Source organism: Panthera tigris, chromosome B4 (assembly GCF_018350195.1).
Source record: "Panthera tigris isolate Pti1 chromosome B4, P.tigris_Pti1_mat1.1, whole genome shotgun sequence".
NCBI lineage: Eukaryota > Metazoa > Chordata > Mammalia > Carnivora > Felidae > Panthera > Panthera tigris.
The window spans coordinates 133,581,212-133,606,169 of record NC_056666.1 but is presented as its reverse complement, the minus strand read 5'-3'; the positions used below and the strand labels follow the sequence as shown (position 1 = coordinate 133,606,169).

Sequence of the window (24,958 nt, the reverse complement as noted above, 5' to 3'; positions counted from 1 at the left end):
CTTCACCGCAGCAGCACGGGGTCCCGCGCAGCTTGTGCGCAAGCGCACTTGAAAGAGACCCCGCCCCCGGACGCCGGAGGGCGAAGTGGGGGCTAACGCAGCTGCGCAAGCCCAGGGCGACGCCAAGGCGCGATCTCCGTCGAGGGACGGGCGCTGAGGGCATGTGGGGGACACGAGGACGGTCGGTATCTGACAGAGACCAAAGCGACTTGCTCTTTGAGCCCGTAGGAATTCGTCTTGACCACACTGTGGTTTGAAAAGCATTTATAAAAGAAGCTGTCATTAGCCTTGAGGAAGGAAAGGAAATCATCTCTTCCTACTAGTAAAAAATGAAATAGGAGAGAGGGGGGAAACGCCTGGGGGTGGCTCACTCGGTTAAATGATAGACTTTGGTTCAGGTCATGATCTCGCGGCTGGTGAGTTCGAGCCCTGCTTCGGTCTCTGTGCTGACAGCTCAGAGCCTGGAGCCTGCTTGGGATCCTGTGTCTCCCTCCTTCTCTGCCCTACCCCTGCTCGTGCTCGCTCTCTCTCTCGCTTTCTCTCAAAAATAAATGAACTTAAAAAAAATTTAAATAGGGGCCCTTGACTGGCACATGCGACTCTTGATATAAGGGTTGTGAGTTCGAGGCCCACCTTGGGTGTAGAGATTACTTAAAAATAAAATCTACTTTCTTTTTTTTTTTTTTAATTTTTTTTTAACGTTTATTTATTTTTGAGACAGAGAGAGACAGAGCATGAACGGGGGAGGGTCACAGAGAGAGGGAGACACAGAATCTGAAACAGGCTCCAGGCTCTGAGCTGTCAGCACAGAGCCGGACGCGGGGCTCGAACCCACGGACCGTGAGATCATGACCTGAGCCGAAGTCGGACGCTTAACCGACCGAGCCACCCAGGCGCCCCAATAAAATCTATTTTTTAAAAAATTAAATGATCTCAGGGGTCTAAAAGCTGTTAGTATTATTTTAAGTTGATGTGACCCTTTTCTCTCGAAGAGCCTAAGATGGTTCCTCTAAGCTATCCTTTCACAGGAGCGCCTGGGTGGCTCAGTCGGTTAAGCATCTGACTTGGTCTCAGGTCGTGATCTCGTGGTTCGTGGGTTCCAGCCCCGCATCTGGCTCTGTGCTGACAGCTCGGAGCCTAGAGCCTGCTTCAGATTCTGTGTCTTCCTCTCTCTCTCTCTCTGCTCCTCCCCCGCTCGTGCTCTGTCTCTCTCTCTCTCTCTCAAAAATAAATAAACATTTAAAAAAATATATCCTCCCACAGACATCTGCACAGCGCTTGAGACTTTGTGAGCGTGCAAAAAATACTGCAGAAGAAATTGTTTATCGTTATATTTACTAACAATAATAATCTATCAATCTACAAGGATTTATTTAGCACCAGAGTGTCCAGCAACTGGCTAATGGTGAAGGAGGTAAGTTCAGGAGGTGTTCTCTACATTCGGAAGCAGTGTGACTGAGTACAAAAAATTACTTCCATGTCAAAATAGTTTAGAAAATAGTGGCTTATTATTCGATGTAGTATTGTGAAGTAATGTTTGAGAAAAGTATGTGTTAACATGGAAAAGTTCTCATTAAAATACTGTGTACAAAAGATGCAGAATTATATATACGAGTAGGTAAAATAAATAAGCAAAAAACACTTATTCGACACATCTTAAATTATAACAGTAATACATATTCAGTGAAGACAAAGGAAAGATAATACTTTGGTATATTTTCTTTTTTTTTATTTTTTTTTAACATTTATTTATTTTTGAGACAGAGACAGAGCATGAATGGGGGAGGGTCACAGAGAGAGGGAGACACAGGATCTGAAACAGGCTCCAGGCTCTGAGCTGTCAGCACAGAGCCCGACGCGGGGCTCGAACCCACGGACCGTGAGACCATGACCCGAGCCAAAGTCGGATGCTTAACCGACCGAGCCACCCAGGCGCCCCTGTTATAGTTTCTTTTAGTCTATACATATTTACAACAGTAACATGCAAAAGGTTGTAAACTGCTTCTCCCAGAGAAAAATGTTACTCATCATCCATGTCATTAAATATAATCCTGTATATTTTTTAAATGTTGACAAAATAATGTATTGTTTTTGGCAAAGTTTTGAGCCAGAATCCATGCTAGAAGGTAGAGGATTCAAAAGTGAGCAAAGACCTTCTTGTCCTCAAGTTCAGTCAGGGAGACGGATGAGCAAATTATTACAACAGAGTATATACGTATCAATTATCTATTGCTGCATAACAACTTACCCCGTGTGATGGTTTGCAACGGTGACCTTCAAAAATATATCTCCATGTCTGCTATGGACTGAATTGTGTCCCCCCAATTCAAACGTTGAAGCCCTAACTCCTAATGTGACTATTTGGAGATAGGGCCTTTAAGAGGTAATTAAGGTTAAAAGAGGTCACGGGTTGGGGGCGGGGGCAGGGTTCTAATCCCATAGGATTGGTGACCTTACAAGAAGAGGGAGAGGGGAGTCTGGCTGGCTCAGTCAGTAGAGCATGAGCCTCTTGATCTCGGGGTTGTGAGTTCAAGCCCCACACTGGGTGTAGAGATTACTTAAAAATAAAAAAATCTTACAAATAAAAAAAAGAAAGAGGGAGAGAGAAAGATCTCTCACCTCTCTTTCTATATACATGCACCAAGGAGAGGCCATGTAAAGCCATAGTGAGAAGGCAACTATCTACAAGCCAGGAAGAAAACTCTTACCAGAAACTAAATCAGCCAGAACCTCGGTCTTGGACTTTTGGCCTCCAGAACTGTGAGAAAATAAATTTCTGTTGTTCAAGCCTTCCAGTCTGTAATATTTTGTTATAGCAGCCAGAGCAGATTTATAAAACATCCTAATCCCCAGAATTTGTAAATGTTACATTTTTTAGAAAAGGATCTTCGCAGTTGTGATGAAGTTAAGGATCTTGAGAGGAGATCATCCAGGAGTTTACAGTGGGCCCTAAACCCAATAATTAATTGTCTTGAGAAAGTCTTGACACACAGTAAAGGAAGAAGCAGCGATTGGAGTGACGGTGCCGACGGTGCCACAAGCCAACGAACACCTGCAACCACCAGAGGCTGGAAAGAACAAGGAACTGATTGCCCTCTAGAGCCGGAGGGCCTTCTGGCATCTTGATTTCAGACTTCAGGTCTCCTGAAGTTGTTCTAAGCCATCAGGCTTGTGGTCATTTGTTATGGTAGCCACAGAAAACGAATATGCCCCAAAGAAACGTTATCTCATAGTCTCTGTGCATCAGGAATCCAGGCACAGCTTAGCTAAGTTACCCTGGCTGAAAGTCTCTCGTGAGGTTGTGGTTTTCTCAAGACTCACTAGGGCTGAAAGATCTGCATCCACGCTCACCCACGTGATTGGTGGCAAGATTTAGCTCCTCAAAGACTAAGTGAGCCCACGTTGGGCTCTGCACTGAGTGTGGAGACTGCTTGGGAATTCTCTCTCTCTCTCTCTCTCTCTCTCTCTCTCTCTCTCTCTCTCTCTCTCTCTCTCTCAAGTAAAATTTAAACAAATCCTTGGCTCCAAGATGTCCCATGCATAAGCCAGGCAAAGCAACAGGTAATTATGGTTGGCAGTGCTTGAGAAGTGAAGAGCTGGGGATGTTTTTTCCATGAAGTGTGTTCATGGGCAGCAGAGTCCCTGCGGGGCAGATGCCCAGTGATCAGCTCCCTTCCTTGTGACCTAAAGGACTTGAATAATAGTGTCCGGTGTAAGGGTAGGGCTAACCTGTAGCCTTAAGAAATAAGAGCTTTGTTTTAACACTATAGGTTAAGAGATAACAGCCTTATCCTATCAATCAAGGGATGGATTAGCGGTTGATTGGATTGGGGCAAGGGCCTGTTTGAGCTGTTTCCACCTGGGAACTATTCCTTTGTTCTGTTCCCAGGTGATAATAAGACGATGTGGTAGGCTATAAAAACTCTGTACCCTGGCTGTTCGAGACCCACTCTGGTCGAGTGTCTGTCCGATCAGTTTGCCTTGCCTCTCATTGCAATAAACTTTGTTGTGACTGTCACTGGTGCCCGTAGCATTCTGTTTCAGGAGTCATGTGGATGCAACATCCGGTGCAGAGCACCACCCCACCCCACAAACAGTTGAGGCTCAGTTTGAGCATCCTTCCTCGATCAGAATTAACTTAGACTAGGGCAGGACAGAGTCACAACAGAAACCTCAGTAAACCCTACTGTGAGGAACTGAGAAGAGGAATGTGTTTAGGAGATGACATTGGGTTGACCCACAGTCCTCAAATCTTGAGTACCATAGAGTAGGAGTGGCTTCTACCCCACCCACAAAGTATCCCAACCTCCAAAAGGGGACACTCAGACAACATATGCCAAAAATGTCGGAACCCCACAGGCCCAAATAACCAATTTTATTAGAGACTTTGAGGGTGAGCAGACCACCCTCATGCCTTCTCTTCTGTGTTCTGAGAACTCTGGGCCTCCGGCCTACTTTCTAAAGCCATGCTGGAGCAGAAAACATCTCAAATGCTTCATAAAACCTAACTTTTGGGGGGCTGATGGATTATGTGGGGCTCCATTTAGGTTCTCAGGTTCCCCTTGACCCTGGAAGCGCTCTGCCTTGGGAAGAGCAGCCCCAGCATAGCAGTGACCTGGTGGCTGAAGGTCCCTCTCCAGAGAAGTATGGACTCCACGGCTGTGCTCTCTCACATGTCGGTCACCCACTTTGGGAAGCAGGGTAGGATCAGGACCCCTCAGGCTCAGGTTGGGGACTGAGTGCTGAGGCTTGGCCAGGTGTGGAGACCAGGATACCTTGTTTAAAAGGATCATGCTCCACCTTGATGCAGCAGAGTGAAGACTATCTTTGAAGCTGGAGGTGTTTGTGGAACAGGAGGAAGGCTGCTGCCCAGCCCCTCCTCTCTCTGCAGACTCCAGCCTCCCTCTCCTCCCATGTGGAGGCAGCTGACATTTAAGTCCGGGGGACTTAGGAACCTCCCGGGATGTGCACTCCTTTCTCCAGTGGTCGTGGCCTGCCCTGAAGTATGAGGTCCTCATTCTGCAGGGAGCCCTCTCTGCCATCTGGGAGACTCCTGGCCTGACTGTTTTCCTGTCCCTGTTGTTCTCACTGGGACAGTGAGCCTCTCTGGAAGGCTCTTGGCCACACCAGCTCCTAGACTGTGCTGCGGGCCTGGGGTTCCTGTGAGCAGTGGGCTTGGCTCTAGGAGGAGCCTCTTCTTGGACAGCCTGTGGTTCTCTGGCGCCTCCTGGCGGCCTGACTCTCCCAGGCTTTTTGGAATGGATGGAAATGCCCATGGGCTTGCACCGGTGTGGCCCACATTTCTCCAGAGCTCTGGCCCGTGTAGGAAGTTTTGAGCTTTGTCTTTCTGGGGGCTGAACCCTCTGGGACCTCTCAGTTGACTTAAGGCCTGGCCTGAAGCCCTTGGCCTCACAATGCCTTTCCTGCCGTTGTTGGACCTCACAGGCTGTGTATAATCCAGGGAGTCTCACCCCAGCAAGGGGCAGTGGGCAAGGTCCTAACAAGTTAAAGAGCAAATGGGACTCCAGGATCCGCTGGGGGAGGCCCCATTTCAGGTGTGCAATCTTCCGTCGCATGAGGGACTCCAGGAGGAGTCTTTGGCTCTTTTTGAGGACTGGCCACTTGGGCATGACAGTGAGGACAATGGGAGCACCCACCAGAGCTGTGGCAGCTTGGGGGGCTTGGCCACGTGAGGTGGAGGGGCAGACTGAGGGAAGGCTGAGGGAAGCAACCAGAAACTGTAAATTCTGGAGCTGCCGAGTCAGGCCAGGAGCCTTTCCTGGATCCACCTTTTTATCCCTTTGTTGGCTTCTCTGGGCTTCAGGTGGGGGCTGCTGGGAGGCTAGACTGACCTCCTCTCTGTGTTTCTTGGCAGAGGCCGTGCTCTGGCTGACCAAATGCTCTCCCTCCCCACTGGTAAACAGGAAGTGTTGACAGGGGGCAGAGGCCACTGCTTGTTCCTGTTCCATGGCCCTGTATCCACAGCCTGTGAGGGCTGGGGGCCCCCCGCCCCCAGAAGAGTCAGCTGGGAGACTGCCTTCAGCAGCATCGTTTCCTCTGACCTGCTCCTTGCCTCCTCCTCTTGGAACGTGAGGACCTCCGGCCTCCTCAGCTCTGCACTTTCTCAGGCTCCCCACAGCCTGGATTTCGGCAGCCTCATCTCCAGCCTTGTTCTGGTTCCTTTGCCCTTGTATCTGGATCTCTCCATCAATTTCGCTTCTTAACAGTCCCTGGCCATCTCCCCCAGGAGCCTGGGTGTCTGTACCGTCATCACCTGCGGTCCCTCTCAGGTTTGTCTTCTGTTGTGTGTGAGTGTCTGCACCATGCTCACCTCCCCTCTGCTCCTGGTTCTCCCACTCTGATGAACAGCTCTTTTCATCAACTTTGCTATTTATTAGTCCCTGGGACCCTCCCCTAAGTCCCTGGGGTTTCCCACCATCCTCACTTCCAGCCTGTCTCTGGCTTCTCCTCCCCAATGTCTGAGTTTCCTCCTTCTTTCCTCTAGTCTGCTCCCAATTGCTCCTCCCTGCAGAGTGGCTCTCTCCAGTTTCATTATCTAACTGTCCCTGGTTCTCTCTCTCAGGCCTCTGGGTCTCTACAACATCTTCACTTTCAGCTTCTCTCTGGTTTCTCTTCTCTGGAGCCTGAAGTTTGGTTCCATTCTCACCTCCTGTCTGCCGCTGGTTCTTCCACTCTGATAAATGGGTCTCTCTATCAATAACACCTTTTAACTGGCTCTGGTTTTCTTCTCCAGCTTCCCAGGTCTCCGTATCATCCTCACCTCCAGCTTCTGTCTGACTTGTCTTCTCTGGAGCTTGAATCTCTGCACCATCCTCCTCTCCAACCTGCTCCTCTTTCTTCCATTCTACTGAATGGGTTTCTCCATTAATTTTGCTTGTTAATTCTCCCCTGTTGTCAGCCTCAGATGCCTCTGTGTTGGCCCCATCCTTGCCTCTAATGTATTCCCGATTCTTCCACTTGGGTGTATGAATCTGGCCATTAATTTTACCGCTTAACTGACCCTGGTTTTCTTCCCCAAGTTCCAGGGCCTCTTTGCTATCTTCGTCTTTAACCCCTCTCAGATTTCTCATCCCTAGTGCATGAACACCTATATTATTCTCATCTCCAAACTTCTCCTGGTTCCTCCTCTCTGGTGGATGGGTATCTGCATGAGTTTCATGTCTTACTTGTCCCTGGTTCTCTGCCTCAGGAGCCAGGGTATTTATACTGTCCTCATCTCCATCTTTTTTCTGCTCTCTCTTCTCTGTTGCCTGAGTTTCTGCTCTGTGTTCACCTCCAGTCTGATCCTGATTCCCCCAACAGGGTGTGGCCAACTCTCTGTCAATTTCGCTTCCACTCTGGCCCTGATCCCCCCAACATGGTATCTCCCATTCTCTGTCAATTTCACTTACTGCTGGTCTCTGGTCTCCCCACCATGGTGCCTGGATCACGACCCAATCCTCCACTTTTATCTCCCTAAGGTTCTTCCTTCTAGATACCTGGGTTTCCCCAGCATCCTTTCCCCTTCTCAGGCCTTGGTTTCTCCACCCCACTAGAAGTTCATGTTTCAGTTGTTTCCAAATCTCTCCCCTACATGCTTGGATCTTCCCAGCTTTCTCACTTCCACCTTGATCCTGCTTCTCCTGCCCTAGGGTCTGGATCTCTGTAACATTCTCACGTCCAGTGCATTCCTGTTTTCTCCACCCCAGGGCCTGGGTGTCCACACCCTCCTCTCTTTTTACTTCTCCCAGGTTCTCCCTCCCAGATCCCTGGGTTCGCAGAGCATTCTCACCTCCAATCTGGGCCTTGTTTCTCCTCTCTTGTGCCTGAATTTCTATAGCAGCATCATCTCTAATCTTGTCTTGCTTTCCCCACCCTGACACCTGGGCCTCCTTACCATCCTCACTTCTAGTCCGGCCCTGCTTCCCCAATCCTTGAGTGTGGGTCCCTCCTTCATCCTCTCCTCTGGCCTCTTTCTTGTTCTTCTCAAATGCCTGGGTCTCTACAGCATCCTCATTTCTACTCTTATCCTGGTTCCCCCACTTTGGTGTTTGAGTCTCTGCATCAGCTTTACACCTTAAATGTTCCTGGTTCTCTGCCGTATGTGCTTGGGTTTCAGGAGGATTCTCACCCTCAGCCTCCCTCTTGTTTCTATTCTCTAGTTCCTGAATTTTAGCTCTATTCTCAATCCCCATCTGGTCCTGGCTCTTTGGCCCTGGTGTCAGGATATCTCCATCAGTCTTACTTATTACTAGTCTCTGGCTTCTCCACTCCAGGACCTTGGTCTCTGCATCATCCTGCATCTCAGAGTTCACTGGGAGCTGCCTTCCAGTTGCCTGGATCTCCCGAGCACCCTCCCTACTGCTCTCTGTCCCGTTCCCCCACCCTACAGCCTGGGTCTCTCTACTGTCCTCTCTGCCTAGCACCTGGTTTTCCGTCCCTAGTGCCCAGGCCTCTTGTGGGCAGACCCAGGACTTCCAGGGGGACACTCCCACTTGGTTGGAAGGACCCGGCAGGAACTCTCCGGAGCAGAAATGCACCCTCTGAGACGAAAGGAGGTTTGAGAGAGAGGTGGCTAGCGTCATGGGTGTGAGGTGGGACCTCATGCTAACAACAAGCTCCAGTGGCACCAGTTCTTCCTGGGAGTGGACAAACAGCTGCTCCATCCTTTGGTACATGTCCAGGGAAGGGGATGGTGGCCTGCAAATCAGGTGAGACTGCTCATCACTGAGACACCAGGGTACCGGCCGTGCTTCCCGAGCACTGTCCTGAGGGAGCATACAGATGCTTGAAAAAGAGGTGGTGCGAAAGATGGGATCAGAAGGAGTGTGGAAATCCCAAGGTGGGTCCTGACACGGGTGCTGCCAAGAGACCAGGTATCGGGTCCAGGATTCCTGGAGGCTCCTCCGGTGTTCAGACATCTTCTTTTGTGCCCGTTGTTGGACGTGAGCCTCCAGGCCACGGAAATCTCCAGGACTGAAGGAGAATTCAGGGGTCAGCCTCAAACAAGTGTCATGTCTCGTGGAGGGCACCGCCCACTTCTGCGGTGGCATCTGTAGTTGAGAATGGGGCAACGAAATCCTTGCTCACACACTGTCTCATCTAATTCTCACAGATTAGAATTACAATCCCCACTATCCAGATGGGGATTCTGGGGCTCAGAAAAGAGGGAATCATTTCTTTTAGGGTATTCATTCAAGACCAAAAAAGAGTTTACTCCAGGCCAGGCACTATTCTAGATGCTGGGGTTACCAGCATGAACAAGACAAAGTCCTTCTTGGGAGCTATCTTCCAGATATGGAAGACATAATAACCAAGTATACAACATGTTAGGTATGAAAAGTGTTCGGGTGGAAATAAAAGTGGAATGGCGATGGGGTTAATCTCTTTAGAAAGGCTGGTCACAGAAGGCCTCTCATTCTCAGAGGAGGTGACATTTGACTGGAGACCTGAGTGAAACAATGGGCAACTAAGTGACATCTGAAGAAAGAGCACTGAAGGCAGAGGAGACATTAGTGCAAAGGCCCTGAGGTCAGAACAAGGCCACGTGCATCAGAACATCAAAGAGTCCCTATGCCCAGAATGAAACAAGTGATGAAGAGAGCCGTGGGAGGTGAGGTCAGAGAGGAATGTAGGACAAATCACGCGGGGCCTTGGACTTATGGTTAGGAGTTGGTGTTTTATTCTGAGTTTGACAGGGAGTGTACCTGTAAGAGCTGTTTCAGGGCTTCGAGGGGCAAAATTCTATGATCCCTTTTTTTCTTTTTTTAAATTTTTTTTAACATTTATTTATCATTGAGAGACAGAGAGTATGAGCAGGGGAGGGGCAGAGAGACGGGGAGACACATAATCTGAAGCAGGCTCCAGGCTCCGAGCTGTCAGCGCAGAGCCTGATGTGGGGCTCGAACTCACAAACCATGAGATCATGACCTGAGCCAAAGTCGGTCGCCTGACCAACTGAGCCACCCAGGTGCCCCTATGATCCCTTTTTAAAAATTGGTTATTGGGATACCTGGGTGGCTCAGTCAGTTAAGCGTCCGACTTCTGCTCAGGTCATGATCTCATAGTCCGTGAGTTCAAGCGGTGTCGGGCTCCGTGCTGACATTCTGTGTCTCCCTCTCTGTCTGCCCCTCCCCCACTCGTTCTCTCTCTCTGTCTCTCTCTCTCTCTCTCTCTCTTTCAAATAAACATTACAAAAATTTTAATTAAAAAATTGGTATTTAGGGGGGCACCTGTTGGGGATGAGCACTGGGTGTTGTATGGAAACCAGTTTGACAATAAATTTCATAATAATAAGAAAAACATTGGTTCTTGCTCACAAGCATCATGGAAGGCCTAAGCCAGGTGCAAAAGAAGACCTACCATGCCCAAACTAGTCTATGTTATTAGGAATCAGCATAGTTATGACTGCGAACTTCTGGGCTGCAATCGTGGTCTGATTCTTAATCTGGATGCCACACGTGGATGTATTCAGTTTGTGAAAAGAAAGAAAGAAAGAAAGAAAGAAAGAAAGAAAGAAAGAAAGAAAGAAAGAAAGAAAGAAAGGAAGGAAGGAAGATCATTTTGTTGGCTGCATGGAACATTGTACTTGGCTGAGAGAGACTGCAGGAACCAGGCAGAAGGCAGTGCTACAGTGTAGGTGAGACATGAGGGAGACTTTGCCCAAGGGACTGTGGGGAGGTTTCGAGAAGTGATCAGATTTGAGGTATGGCTAGCAAGTAGAGCCCATAGGACTTGTAGAGGCAGAGTGAGGGAGGGAGGGAGGGAGGGAGAGAGACTAAAGTGACTGCTGGGTTTGGGGCCTGGCGGTGCTCCCCCTGACCAATCTAAGCTCCCCCCGTTCCCACACAGGGCAGAGAACAGGGTCCTCATAACAAGTGAATGAGCCAATCGTGGTGCCCGAGGGAAGGAGGTATGTGGGGGCGCCCTCACCTTGGTGACCTTCCTCATGCTGGGGTGGGTCCTGGTGACCCGGTGCCAACAGCTCTGGACCTGCCAGATCAGAAAGAGGCAGAGCACGAGCAGGTTGCCACAGCACCGAGGGTCCCTGCAGCTGCGATCCTCAGAAAGTAGGCCCCGCACTGGCTCCCACTCAGGGCCCTGGAATGGTCCCACCACAGCACAGGCGCCCAGCAGTGGCAGCAACATGACAAAGCTTCAGTGAGCAGGTGGTGTCAGGGGGATGGAGGGCAGGACTGCGATGGGTGACCCAGCCAGTCTGGGGTGTGGTAATCCCCGCCACATAGTGCCCCTGTCACTGAGGCTACCTCACAAAGGAGCCACAGCTAAGCTAGTTCCAGCTCCTGAACCTGGCACCGGAGCTGGCTAACATGTCCTCAGTGCAGGCAAGGACAGCACTGGGGGACTGCCCAAAAGGAAGGAAGAGGTAGAAGAATTCATTTTATTTATTTTTATTTCTTTTTTTTAGAAGAATTCATTTTAAATATCCCGTCTTCTGGAATGAAGAGATTATATTCCCCCCATGTGTGATGGGGTGACGTAGCCACGGTCTGTGTGATTTCTTTCTTCCTATTCGGTGCTTTCGTCCATGTGTCCATTTGTCTATCCACCACCAGATACTTAACGAACACTGTATTGAACACGTGTATCCTTGTTTGATCACCACGCATCCCTTCCTCTTTGCTCACAGTATTTTGGTTTTCTGTCGGGGATTACTTTTGCCATCTCAGGATCTGTGTTGGTAGGAGGATAAATGCCACCCTGAAGATTGTCTTTCACCCGAAGGTTATACTCAAAATTTTAAATAATGGAGCAGGAAGGGACATCAGTCAATCAGAGGGGCCAGGCCTTGACCCTTTAATCACAGCATTTTAAGTGTTACTGAGCACCCCAGGAGAGGGGCATCACCTACTTACCAACCAGCTGTGATGTACTTCTCTATATTAAGAACCCAATATGCCACACGATGTATCCTGACTGAATCACCCCAGCTTATACCTGATACTCTCCCGCAGAACAGAGATTCAAGGTGGGAATAGGAAGCTGGTGAGAAAAAGACAAAGAAAAGGAGCCCATGACAGCTAGGAACTGACCCAGTTCTATCAGTTAAGACTCGGTGTTGCTAGGAGCTGGCCTGACACTCACAGCTGGGCCTCAGCATTCTCCTGTTCAACATAAACGATTTCATGTCGATAAGATCATTAAGATGCCCAATCATAGAACTATTCACATTTCCTGATGACATCTAATCGGAGCAGACCCCGGTTCCTTGAACCCTCCCCCAAATCACCTAATAGAACCCCAATCCTACAGTAAATCCTTTCAAACACCCTCTTTTTGAGAAGACTTATCATTTCCCATGGTGTGCACTCTCCCTTGATGCAGTAAGAATTAACACTTTGGGTGTGTTCCCAGTAGTCCTTGGCTGGAGGGCACTAACAGTGGAGTGAGACTCTGGGACTGGTTCTGCTCTCACAACGAGCTTCCCTGGAATCTGTGGGCTCCATGACAGAGTTTTTTCCTAAACTCCATTTTGATTGCTTGCTAGCAAAAATCTGTAAGTGAAACAGGTACCTCCTTTGGGCGAGTCATAGTGCTAGAAGATAGGTATCCAAAGTACCCAAGGCATCTACAAACTCTGCTCTCATAGAGCTCTCAGTGTAGTTCAAAGGTGGACACTGAATAAAAGGAAGTTTGACAAGTGCCATAAAGGGCAAATACAGGGGGTTTGTGGGTCTATCCAGCAGGGGCAGTTACCTGGTCTGGATGATCAGGGAGGCTTCACTGAAGAGGTGATGAGCAGGAGCTAGCTAGGCAAAACAGTGGAGCACAGTGCACACAACAAAGGGTGATAGACGGGGTTGGAAAAATTGGGGTGTGCTCAGGGGAGAAAAAGAAAGTGGGTAGAGCTGTATTATGGAGATGGGGGGTGAGGACTGGTGGAGTGGGTCCTAGTAAGCCATGGCAAGGATTTAGAGTTTTAAGCACAGAAGTGTATAAAAAACAAATTTCTAAGACAAATTGATCTTGAGCATATGTCAACATATTAACTTACTAGCAAGGGAAACAACAAAATACAAAAGGGGGAGCTAGCTCTAAGAGAATTTGGAAATTGAGTTATATAATTGGGAAGCAGATTAATTAGGTGAAGTGTACTGTCTCCTTACTCATGGAAATAAAAACATCAAGTCCCATCAGTCTTCACTGAAGAGACCTGGGATATGATGGTCCAAAATGCCAGGTAGGCCAAATAACAACAGGAAATTGTTATAAAGGACATCAAAAAAGCTAGGGATGCCTGGGTGGCTCAGTTGGTTGAGCGTCCAACTCTTGATTCTGGCTCAGGTCATGATCTCACAGTTCATGGGATCGAGCCCCGTCGGGCTCTGTGCTAACAGTATGGAGCTTGCTTGGGATTCTCTCTCTCCCCTTCTCTCTCTACCCCTCTCTCTCAAAATAAGTACTTTCTCTCTCAAAAATAAGTAATAAAAAGCATTTTTTAAAAAGGACATCAGGGGCACCTGGGTGGCTCAGTCGGTTGGGCGTCCGACTTCAGCTCGGGTCACGATCTCACAGTCCGTGAGTTCAAGCCCCACATCGGGCTCTGTGCTGACAGCTCAGAGCCTGGAGCCTGCTTCAGATTCTGTGTCTCCCTCTCTTTCTGGCCCTCCCCTGCTCATGCTCTGTCTCACTCTCTCTCTCAAAAATAAATAAACATTAAAAAACATTTTTTAAATATATAAAAAAAGTAAAAAGGACATCAAAAAAGCAAATGATAAGGACATGTCTATGACTGTAAATTGAATAAGGTTTAATTCCCCAACAATGGTGGCTGATACATCTAACTAATATGGAAACGTGAAACAGGATCTGAGAGGTGAACAGCAGTATCCAAACCACAGGTTCTACTTTTTTTTTTTTTTTTTTAGAGGGTGGGGGAAGGGGCAGAGGGAGAGGGAGAGAGAGAATCTTAAATCAGGCAGCATGGAGGCTGATACAGGGCTTGATCTCAAGAGCCTGAGATCACGACCTGAGATGAAATCAGGAGTCGGACACTTTATTAACTGAACCACTCCATCCTGGAGCCAGTTCAAACCCATCACGTTGCCCCATACCACAACCGGTTTCAAGCATAGCAACCAGATGGAGTGGAAGCAACCCAGGCCAATAGCCAAAATCCCAAGGTCCAGTTCTGGTTCAGCCACTGCCTCACTCTGTGACCTTGGGCAAGGAGCTTCCCTTCTCTGGGCCTTAGTATCTGTAAAATGAAGAGATTGCTGCATGATTCCTAAGGGTCCTTCCAGGTCTCTACTAGGTTTCCGAAATAGTTTACTGGAACTAGCATATAATGGTCTAGCTTGGGCTGATCCCAGTGGTCCCCAGATGTGCCTGGTATCATGTTGGAGAGAAAAGAGTGAGGGCCATAACAATCAGGAAGGACTTCTTGGAGGTGGTGAGGCACGAGTCTAGCTTTGAATAATGGAGATTTGGAGCAGCCTAGAGAAAAGAGCAGTGTGCTGGCCAAAAGAAACTGCTTGTCCTACGACATCTCCAAACTCAACCTGACAGAAACTCAACCCTCACCACCAAACCTGTTCTTCTTCCTGAATTCCCTACTCAAAGGATTCCATTTCTGGTGGACTCCACACTTCCCACCAAATTTTCACAAGGATATCTAAATATGGAGGAAAACATTGAGGGTTACCCATCATTCCCTCCATACTGTTCCCTCACCAGTGTAAAAAAAAAGATGATTTTGAAAGCTCAAGAATATGCTTAAAGATAAATAGGCAATGGAATGATGACATCATTGAAACCTTTCGTTCTGGGTGTTTGTCCGTGTGTGTATGTATGAATGTTTCATTTATTCTCCCTGCCAGAAATGTGTGGTATGACGATAACAAAAACAGCAAATTACTGTCCCTCGCCTAGAAACGACTTGGTTCCCCTGCGGGCGCCCTTGAAAAACGAGGTCCGTCCGCCTGCAATGGCGTCACTTCCGTTTCCTGCCGCGCGCGGCCATTTCCACTCCTCCAGCGCGACTTTCCGGCCGAGGCGCGCGCTCCCGCCCTGACGTCAGCTGCGCTCCCAGACGGGTGGCGAGACCGCGGAGTCGCAGCTATGGTGAGTCCGTGCGCGTGGTGGAAGCGATGGGACGCGCGAGACTCCGGGACCGGTTCACTCACTAGGCTGCCGGGGCTTAGAACGTACGCTGTCTCGATCGCCCGGCGCGGGGTCAGAGCTCCAGCGGCCGCGGAGTCCCAGGCTCCTCCCCCCGAGTTAGAATTCGGACCGCCGCGGGGCCCCAACAGCTCCGCTCGAGGTTAGAACTCGGAAAGCCTCAGGGTCCCAACAGGCTGTCGGGGGTACTTTGCAGCTACTCCGTGCGCGTGGCTGGAAGCCTCCGGGGAGTGAAGGAGTCCCGGCCCAGCGTGGGAGGAAACAGACCAACCCACGTGGGAGAGAGTAGAAAGTTGGATGAGAAAACCAGGCTCCGTCTTTTTTATTTCTCTTGTTGGGGATCGCTAGAGGATGGTGGGGAACCCTGAATTCAAATCAGCCTCCCCTACCCCACTTGCCCATTTGTCGATGTTCCGGAGAGGGAGATCTAGATCTCCATGGGTGTGAGCCTTAGTGCCCAACCCCGAGTTACACGTGCCGGGGACTTGGCGTTTGAGGGCCTTTGGCGGCTGTGGTAAATGTGGAGTGATTCCGAACCCCGGCTTGGGTTCAGGAATGGTTGCTGCGAGGCGGCAGTCTCAAATCAGAGGTCTCGGTAGCACCACGTGCGGCTTCTCTAAGCTGTTGGTGATCTCCAACCTTTAATCAACTCCTGTAGCTTGGTAGCTAGTTTTGTTTGGTACTTGGTAAGGAAAGAAGAGTTTACAAAGCACTTCCACTAACATAGGGAGGTTTAATCCTTCCAACGGAGCGTGGATCCCGTTGGGCAGCGTCCTCCTTTCTTTCCCCCTACCCCCTATTTTGAAGTTAGTATGTGGCTGAGCCTTGAACTTGAAGCTTCTAAACCAGTGCTCATTTTACGGAATTCTACGGAAAGTTTTGGAATAGGATGGTCTCGAGTTAAACTTAAGAGAAATTTTCCTCGGGGTCCATGAGTGGCTCGGTTGGGTAGGCACCCGACTTCAGCTCAGGTCATGATCTCACGTTTCCTGAGTTCGATCTCTGGGTTGGGCTCTGTGCTGACAGCTCAGAGTCTGGAGCTGCTTCAGATTCTATGTCTCCTTCAGTCTGTCTGCCCCTCCCCGGCTCGCACTCTGTCTCTGTCGCTCAAAAATAAACATTAAAATTTTTAAAAAAAGAGAAATTTTCCTCAACTGTAAAATGGGGATAAAAGATGAATGAGAGTGTTGGAAAGATTTAAATGAGAATGCATGTTAAGCACCTAATCCTAATACTTGGTACCGTGTTAATGAGCACGCCTTGTTAAATCCAAACCTTGCTGGGTTTTGTTTGTCTGGTGTACAGGGAGACCAAATAGATCAAGCTAGGGATCAAAGTTAGCTAGCAGTATTATTTCATTCGTTCACTCATATAAATAACCCTTGAAAAACTTAAAAGGAATAAATACAAAGCAAAATTTCAGTTACTATTTATGAGCTAGGTAGTTTGTTTTAAAGTTGAGCCAACTTTTTATTGTTGACTGATACTGAAACAATAAGGTGAGGCCTCTTGAGTTGTTTGGGCTCCTGAAGTCTTCCCTTTTTGTGCATTTAATGTTTTGTTGAGAATTGAGAATCCTAAGTTCCAGAAAGGGGTTGTTGGAGCTGCAATTTAAAGTAGACTTTTGAGGAGTGATTGGGATTAAAGTGTTGTTGAGCCCTTTTATGTTTAGGAGGAGGACACCAGTGTGGATGAGCATTAGATTTTGATAAGTCAAGGACATGTGTTGTGGTCTCTGAGGTAGCCACCAAAAGAATAAAGATAACATAATTACAAGCCAGTAGAGGGAATAGTAGAATGAAAAAATAATAAACCCAGAGGAAGGAAAGAAAGAAAATGAAACATAGCAGTTAGGACAAATAGAAGGCACAAAAGAAGGAAGATTTGAACTTAATGTTACTATTACTTAAATAAATATAGGAGATTAAGTGCTTCTGTTAAAACAGATTAAAGTAGAAAGAATGGTAAATGTATACCAAGTCAAAAGGTGTGATGTAGCCTAAATATAAACATCAAAAAGAAGTAAGTTTTAAGGTGAAAGGCAACTGAAGATAGTGGCTAAAAAAAAGGTATGTGCTTCAGATTCGGTGTCTCCCTATCAAAAAATAAATAAACATTAAAAAAAAAATTTTTTTAAGGGGCGCCTGGGTGGCTCAGTTGGTTAATTGTCCGACTTCAGCTCAGGTCATGATCTCACGGTTTGTAAGTTCGAGCTCCATGTGGGGCTCTGTGCTGACAGCTCAGAGTCCTGGAGCCTGCTTCAGGGTCTGTGTGTCCTTCTCTCTCTAACCCTCTCCCATTCGCTTGCTCGCTCTCTCAAAAATAAAGATTAAAAAAAAGTTTTTAAATAAGGTATGAATAAAATAAAAATGATACAATTATAAGAAGAAATGGACAAATATGCAATTATATAGCATTTAAGTATATAAATGATAGTTGGTGAATCCAGAACATCAGTGTGGAAAGAGGATTTGAACAACACCATCAATAAACTTGATCTGCTGGTCATAGTGAATCTAGTGAACAAAATTATGGAAATTTGAAAACAGAACTAAACGATAGTGAGAATACCACACACAACAGCTAAAATATTACCTGGATCTTAAAATGCTTATGTTGGAGGGAAAGGAGCTATAAAAAGGTGGGAAAAGAATGAAAAGACAAAACACCCAAGAAAAGCAGAAATTACTGAAATAGCAAACAGATCTGACTTATAGGATGGACAGAATCAGAAGATTTTCTCTGAAAAGTCCCCTCCAGCGAGATTAATCAGGAAAATAAGCAAAAGAGATGAAAGTGAGGAGTAACAAACATGAAGGACTTATAATCTTCAGATATTAAAAAGGATATTTGAACAGTTTGATAGCTATAAATACAGAAACTGAGATGAAGTGAACAAATTCCTGAAAAAAAGTGTATCAAAACCAATTTAAGTACGAATTTAAAACGAATAAAGAAATTTTAAAAATTTTTTAACAGGAGGGGTGGCTGGATGGCTCAGTCTGTTAAGTGTGCAACTCTTGATTTCGGCTGGAGTCGTGATCTCATGGTCTGAGATTGAGCCCCACAGCTCCTGAGCTGGCAGTGTGGAGCCTGCTTGGGATTCTCTTCCCATTCACTGCGAGCTCTCTCTCACTCTCTTCTCTCTCTCTCAAAATAAATAAACATTAAATTTTTTTTTGACCTGAAAAAAAACCCTATACCTAGTTGTTTTTTTTAAAAACCCTATACCTAGTTTTTAAAATAGCTTTATTGCAATAATTTGTGTACTATAAGAAGTTCACCTGTGTGAAGTGTACAATTCAGTGGTATTTCATATATTTACAGAGCTGTGCAACCATTGCTATAGAATTTTAGAACATTTTTATCATCTCTTCCCCCCAAGAAACCTTATGTCCATTAGCTAATGGATATAAAATTAAAAACCTATTTAAGTTGGTTTTATGTCAGGAATCTAAACTTCGTTTTAACGTTAGAAGAACCGTAAAAAATTAAAGGAAAACATTTTTCATCTGAGTCAGCACAAAATCTGACCGAATTCAACATCAATCTGTTTAAGAAGAAATTCTTTTTTGGGGCGCTTGGGTGTCTCGGTCGGTTAAGTGTCCGACTTCAGCTCAGGTCATGATCTCACGGTTTGTGAGTTTGAGCCCCACATCAGGCTCTGTGCTCACAGCTCAGAGCCTGGAGCCTGCTTCTCATTCTGTGTCTCCCTCTCTCTTTCTCTCTGCCCCTCCCTGGCTCTCACTGTCTCTCTCAAAAAAATAAGCATTAAAGAAAAAAAAATTTTAAGAAAAAAATTGTTTAATGTTTGTTTATTTTTGAGACAGACCACGCATGGGGGAGGGACGGAGAGAGAGACACACACACACAGAATCCAAAGCAGGCTCCACCCTGTCATCATAGAGCCTGACATGGGGCTGGAAGAATTTACAAACCATGAGATTATGACCTGAGCTAGAGTCGGCTGCCTAACCGACTGAGCCACCCAGGAGCCCAAGAAATTCTTAATATAGTAGGAAACAGTTAATTTTCTTAGCCTGAAATATCTAGGAGTAAATCTAAAAGATATTAAGCCTTTTGTAAAAATTGTAAAGCCTTACTGAGAAGTACCGAGTTAAGCATATATGTTTAAATTGACAGATTCTGCATACTAAAGGTCCTTTACCCAAATTGGGATTGTATCAAATCTACGTATCAGATTATCCCAGCACATTTTTGTGGGCCTTGAAAAGCTGATTCTAGAATGTAAGGAGAAGAGCAGACCAATAATGGGGAGACCTTTTTCCCACTTCTTCTGGGAACTCTAGCCCTCACTTAATTCCACATCACCCTGGAACCACTGCAGTTTCAGGGACCAGGCGTTTGGTGCAATCTCACGCTCGATGTCACTTCCGCTGACGTCACCACTGCGTCACTTCCTGCTTCCTTGCGGGTGGGTCATTTCTGTGTCCTTGCGGTGCTGGGCAGGAGACCACCGAGGCAGACGCGATGGTGAGTGCTCCCACCGGGGCGTCACCCACGGGTCACCACTTAGGACTGGGGTGCCGCGCGCTGCGTGCCGCGGTCCAGCCTCCAAAACCGGGGTTAGAGCGGGCCGCAGCGGGCGAACCACGCGTTGCTCGCGATGGTAACGTGGGGTGCGTCCAAGTTTTATATATAAATACATATATTTGTAAAAAGAATCACAGGGAAAACAAATGAGAAATTAATGAAAATGCTTGAACTCGGGAGGTAGGGATGAGGAAGAAGGAATGGTTTAAGCAGGCCCCTCCCAATTCGTTCCCTAAATGGTTTATTTTGAAGCAAAGCCAGTGACGTAACATTTTATTCATAGGTGATAAAGTATGTATCTGTAAAATCAGGATTTTTAGCAACTGCAGTGCCATTATAATACCCCAAAATTTAATAATTCCTTAGTATCAAATATCTAATATCAGAATCAAAGGCTTGATCAGATTTTTCTCCTTTCCTTTTGTTTTTCCCCAAGAATACTTGGTCATAGATGTTTTTGTTCTTCAGGAGGGGCAGTGATCACATGGTATCTTTTATGATATTGGTAGCTGTTAATGTCTGGATCCATTAATCTGTGTCTGGATTAATTGATGAATATGGGTTGCAAGATGGTGGGATTTGATTGACTCATTCCTTTAGTAGGTGGAGTAGTGATACAGTCTGTATGGGAAAGGCAGGATAAATGCTTTACTGTTTGCCAGTTTTCAGAACAGTTTTAGTTCACTAACAGCTTTGACTTTGGAACCATGTAGATGTGTTACATATTTGAAAAGTAAAATCTTAATTTTTTTTTAACAAGCTGAATACAAAGGAACCCTAATTGTATATCAAACTGATAAACCACAGGGAAATATTAATTTGAATAACTTGAATATCGTACTCTGACTGGGTGGCCTTAGTTGGATATATTGTAAGAACAAAAGGAAATTTTGACCTTGGTGAGCTTGTTGGTAGAGGTACCGACCATTTTGTATGTATTGTAGGGTCAGATGAATGAGAACATATTTTGATGGATTCCTACCGAGGACAGAGGAAGATTTGAGTATTGGATGGGAAATGGAGAGAGAACTCTGTGCTACATTTCTATAAACGCCTTAATTTTTATTTCAGTAAATTTGGGGTGGAGTGTGGAAATCCCAAATTTAAAAACTGTCCCCATGTGACTCAAGTGGATACTGAGCCATGAGAACCTATTAAAAATCCATTTGCTGTAATATTACCAAGCAAGAGAGGCAAATAAAAGTATATCGGCTTTAGTGTACATCATTGGACTATGTAATTGCTAAAATTCTTTTATTCTAATATATTTCAGTTTTTCTGAGTTGGGAATAGGCAGCCAGTGTCAGTTACTAAGTGTCTTTCTGAGGGCAGAGGAACAGGGAAGCTGATCACTATCTCTCTGGGTTGTTGATTATAAAGTATTTTGTGATTTGTCCGGAACAACTTCTGGTTCAGTTTGACTGATGGTTTGATGACTTCCCCCACTTCCCACCCCATAGACTGAGGCTGATGTAAATCCGAAGGCCTACCCCCTCGCAGACGCCCACCTCACCAAGAAACTACTGGACCTTGTTCAGCAGTCATGTAACTACAAGCAGCTTCGGAAAGGAGCTAATGAAGGTAAGGCAGCCAGAGGGTGCTTCAGGTGGAGTGATCAGGCACTGGCTCTGGTTTAGATGTCCAACTTGGAAAGAGGGCTGGACACTTGATTGGGACCAGTGGGAGGACTTAAGAGCAGCATTTGGGCAGTAGCTGCTAAAGGTTAACGGTGTAGGAATTCTTTTAGACCCAGTTATTCACATCTATCTTGTGAGGAGAATGAGAGTCGGAATTTGAACTTGGGCAGTGTGGCTCCACAGTCTGTGCTCTTGTTCATACTCCAGCATTAACAGAGTGTGGTCTGGGGACTAGCACTGGGCCACAGAGATATAAGCCATCAGGAGTAAGTGTTTAAACACACATCAGTGTATCACATATCAGTGATATGGGGTGCTGATTTTTCTTCGAAGTTGCATGTGGTGTGAGCCTCCCAGAAATACTGCTTGTGACAGACTGGGATGGTAAAACCCTGATCCTTGATCACAGAGTTCGAGAAATGCTGTACTGCAAAGCCCGTGTGAACGCTGTTGCAGTCAACCAGGCAAGAGGTGGTAGTGACTTGGACAAGTATGGTAGCAGAGAAGAAGAAAGAAGTGGTCTGTTTCAGGATGTGTTGTGACAGAGCTGATGGGTTTGATGGAGGGTTTGAGAAAGGCATTGAGGGTGGCTAATTGGTGATTAAATCCCATATCACTTACCAAAGCCACACTGTAAGACAGAGGATTGCTTGTGCCTGGGGATTTTTGCTCAGAAAGCACTTGTTTCTTTCCCTTGGAAATTGCTTTTTTGTGGCTTCCATGCCCAAGCTCCACCCCCATCCCAGTCACTTATTGGGCCTCGTGTCCTTCTCTCTTCAGCCACCAAAACCCTCAACAGAGGCATCTCTGAGTTCATCGTGATGGCTGCAGACGCTGAGCCGCTGGAGATCATCCTTCACCTTCCGCTGCTATGTGAGGATAAGAACGTGCCCTACGTGTTTGTGCGCTCTAAGCAGGCCCTGGGGCGGGCCTGTGGGGTCTCCAGGCCTGTCATCGCCTGTTCTGTCACCATCAAAGAAGGCTCACAGCTGAAGCAGCAGATCCAGTCCATTCAGCAGTCCATTGAAAGGCTCTTAGTCTAAACCGGCGGCCTGTGCCCCACTCCTCACTGAGTCCTCCCCTTGGGGTTGTGTATCCTGTTGTCTGTGTTAGCATGTAGTACCTCCGGCCACGTTCTCTTGTTATATCACAGTACTAAATCCGGGTTTTGCATTTTTGTATTATTTTTGTTTTACGGGGTGTTATCCGTATATTAATCCTCCACCCAGCCCAGTCTCCCATTCTCTGCCATCTTATCCTCCCTTTTGAAAACTGAACTAATGCGAAGAACAGGCGGAGACAGAGTGGTGATTCCATTCAAAGGCAGGGAAGAGCCAGGATAGAGATCTCGTTCCAGCTTTCAGGCGCTGACTTCCCCTTGTGTGCAGGACCTGATGGGTGTAAACACCATTCACTTTGTATCCCTCGTGCCTGGTGTACAAAATCATTCCGTAAGCGTTTGCTCTCTATGGAGATTGTGTAGCATTTGGGGAGAAAGCATGTATCCTGTGAGGTTATTAGGTGTATGTCCAAGTGTCGTGTGCTAATCTGCCCCTGCCGTTTGCTTCGGTAATGTGGTATTGTTCCCCCTCTCCCCCAACTCCTAACCATGCCCCTGAGGGCAGCAGGGCAGCAGCATAGCAAAGATGTTCTGCAGAATTCCAGAAGCTGCCTGAGCAAGTTAGACATGGGGCAGTTGACCTAGGTCTTGAAGGAGTCCAGAGTGGCAAGAGAAAAGAGAATCAACTGATGCTGAAATGAAGAAGTCTCGTGAGTCCCGGAGGCCTGACTGGAAGCTACAGCAGAGATGCTGGAGTCCAGGAAACATCCTCTCTGGTGAATGCAAAGGTCTTCAGTGGACAGTTGGTACCAGCTCTGAAAGCCATGACCCCTGTTCCCTGCCACAGTGTGGGGCAGGTGTGTGTATTCTTCATCACATCAGAAGGACAGTGCTCGTGTGCCATTCTCGTGAGCATTCTAATAAAGAGATATATTCGTATTCCAGTTTAAAGAAAGTGTGGTTCTTGATAGGTATCCAGCTAATACCTGAAATGAAGAACTGTTTCGCATTCTTAGAACAGTGATAGCTTCTCAAACTTTCCACCAAGAGGCTGTGAAAAAGCCATGACCTCCGGTGGTTTTCTAGCAGCTCAAAGTGTCTTGTACTGACATGATCATTGAGGTGTTGCTCTCCCTCTACAAAGGGTTTCCCCGCCTCAGCACTAAGGATGTTTTGGGCTGGAAGATTTTTTATTTTTTAACTTTTTAAAATTTAAATCCAAGTTAGGTTACATATAGTGTAGTAATGATTCTAGGAGTGGGCTGAATGATTCTTTATGGGAGAGGGGGGCCCTGTATGCTGTAGAATGTTCAGCAGCATCTCTGGCCTTTACCCACTAGATGTCAGTAGCCATCGTCTCCCTCCCCGAAGACACTGCCAGGTGTTCCGGTGGCAAAGTCACCCCTAGCTGAGAACTGTTGCAGAATTAGGGCTCCTAGTAGCCTTTGCCACATGCTAGGGAGTTGGGGGTTGTGGCGGGGAGGTGATGACCGAAGCCACTTCTACTTGTTAACCTGAGGGAAAGCACTGTGGGATCCTTGCATCTCAGCAAGAGAAGTTTTCTTCCAGGGTATAGATAATACCATAATGGTCAAATTAGTGCAGGTTATGTTTAGTGTTGTCTTGGCCAGCTTGGGCCAGTGTGCACGTTTCCGTCAGAAGCATATGTAGGAAATCCAGAAACCACCCTATCCTGCTAAAGTGTTGTGTGCCTACTGGGCTAGGCATTGCCTCCAGCTGACTCCAATGTTCAGATACCCCCATCTCCCCACCCTGACCCTGCCAACCCAAGCAGCTTTATATTTGTAGGTGGTGGGGTTCAGGTTGCTTACTATCTTTTGTCCTATATGTACATTTATAATCATACTTTAAAAGAACAAAATAACTTGGGTGGAGGAAGATCAAGTTCAACCTCCACTTGGTTGGGAACTCAGCCTTATCCACTAGAGCTTTAGGAAGTGAGGTGGGGCAGGGGCTCCTGGGATCTTCAGCCCTAGTACCCACTTTACTCTGGAGTGTTAGCTCAGTGGCCACAGCTACATTTTAAGCCTTCAGAGGCCAGGGTGCCCATTTATGATCCTTTGAAAAAACTGGCTCTTCTCCCTGCTCCTAAGGGCCCCCCTGCCTGTCCTGTGTCTGCATCTCCACCATGTTCTGTCGTCACTCGGTGTTTCACATTTGGTTTATTGAACATTCCAAACGTACTTTCTTCTTGTTGGTTGTATCTCATGTTCCTTTACTGCACTGGTGGCTTTCTTCTCATGCCAGTCTTAATTCAAGTATCACTGCTGTAGGACCTTTACAAACTACCTCATTTCTTTCCTTTTCCCCCAGCACTGTGACATCCTATTTTTAGCTTCTTTACTAACATCTGAGGTGGTTTTCTGATCATTAACCCTCATTGGCGAGCAGGAACTTGTGTGATACCCTAGCACCTGTAGCAGTGCCCTAACATAGATGCTTCAAAAGTGTAGAATGATGGGGCACCTGGGTGGCTCAGTCTGTTGAGCGTCCAATCCGACTTTAGCTCAGCTCATGATCTCACAGTTCGTGAGTTCCAGCCCGT

At 46.9% G+C, this 24,958-nt stretch overlaps 2 protein-coding genes across 3 annotated transcripts; one reads left to right on the top strand and one right to left on the bottom strand.

Annotated features, from left to right (window-relative positions):
* Window positions 1-4,360: 4,360 nt before the first annotated feature.
* On the bottom strand, window positions 4,361-11,410 carry CUNH22orf46 (chromosome unknown C22orf46 homolog). Its single transcript, XM_007079513.2, has 2 exons — window positions 10,933-11,410; window positions 4,361-9,053 (listed from the first exon to the last, which is right to left on the bottom strand). The coding sequence occupies exons 1-2, from the start codon at window positions 11,146-11,148 to the stop codon at window positions 4,452-4,454; spliced, it is 4,818 nt and encodes a 1,605-aa protein (XP_007079575.2). The 5' UTR covers window positions 11,149-11,410; the 3' UTR covers window positions 4,361-4,451.
* SNU13 (small nuclear ribonucleoprotein 13) lies at window positions 8,642-23,331 on the top strand. Of its 2 annotated transcripts, XM_007079460.3 has the most exons (4): window positions 8,642-8,711; window positions 14,893-15,084; window positions 21,156-21,276; window positions 22,113-23,331. In XM_007079460.3, exons 2-4 carry the CDS (start codon window positions 15,082-15,084, stop codon window positions 22,373-22,375), a joined length of 387 nt encoding a protein of 128 aa, XP_007079522.1. In that variant the 5' UTR covers window positions 8,642-8,711; window positions 14,893-15,081; the 3' UTR covers window positions 22,376-23,331. The 2 variants fall into 2 exon arrangements, with proteins under 2 accessions (XP_007079522.1, XP_007079523.1); XM_007079461.3 differs by lacking the exons at window positions 8,642-8,711; window positions 14,893-15,084 and adding an exon at window positions 19,540-19,635.
* The last annotated feature ends 1,627 nt before the right edge of the window (window positions 23,332-24,958 follow it).

Bases quoted from the DNA above. Each gene is read 5' to 3' on its own strand.
- CUNH22orf46 (XM_007079513.2), bottom strand. From the start codon at position 11,148: ATGTTGCTGCCACTGCTGGGCGCCTGTGCTGTGGTGGGACCATTCCAG. The intron at 9,054-10,932 runs GTGAGGGCGCCC...TCTCAACTACAG, and splicing joins GCATGAGGAAGGTCACCAAG to ATGCCACCGCAGAAGTGGGC.
- SNU13 (XM_007079460.3), top strand. The intron at 21,277-22,112 runs GTAAGGCAGCCA...TTCTCTCTTCAG, and splicing joins TCGGAAAGGAGCTAATGAAG to CCACCAAAACCCTCAACAGA.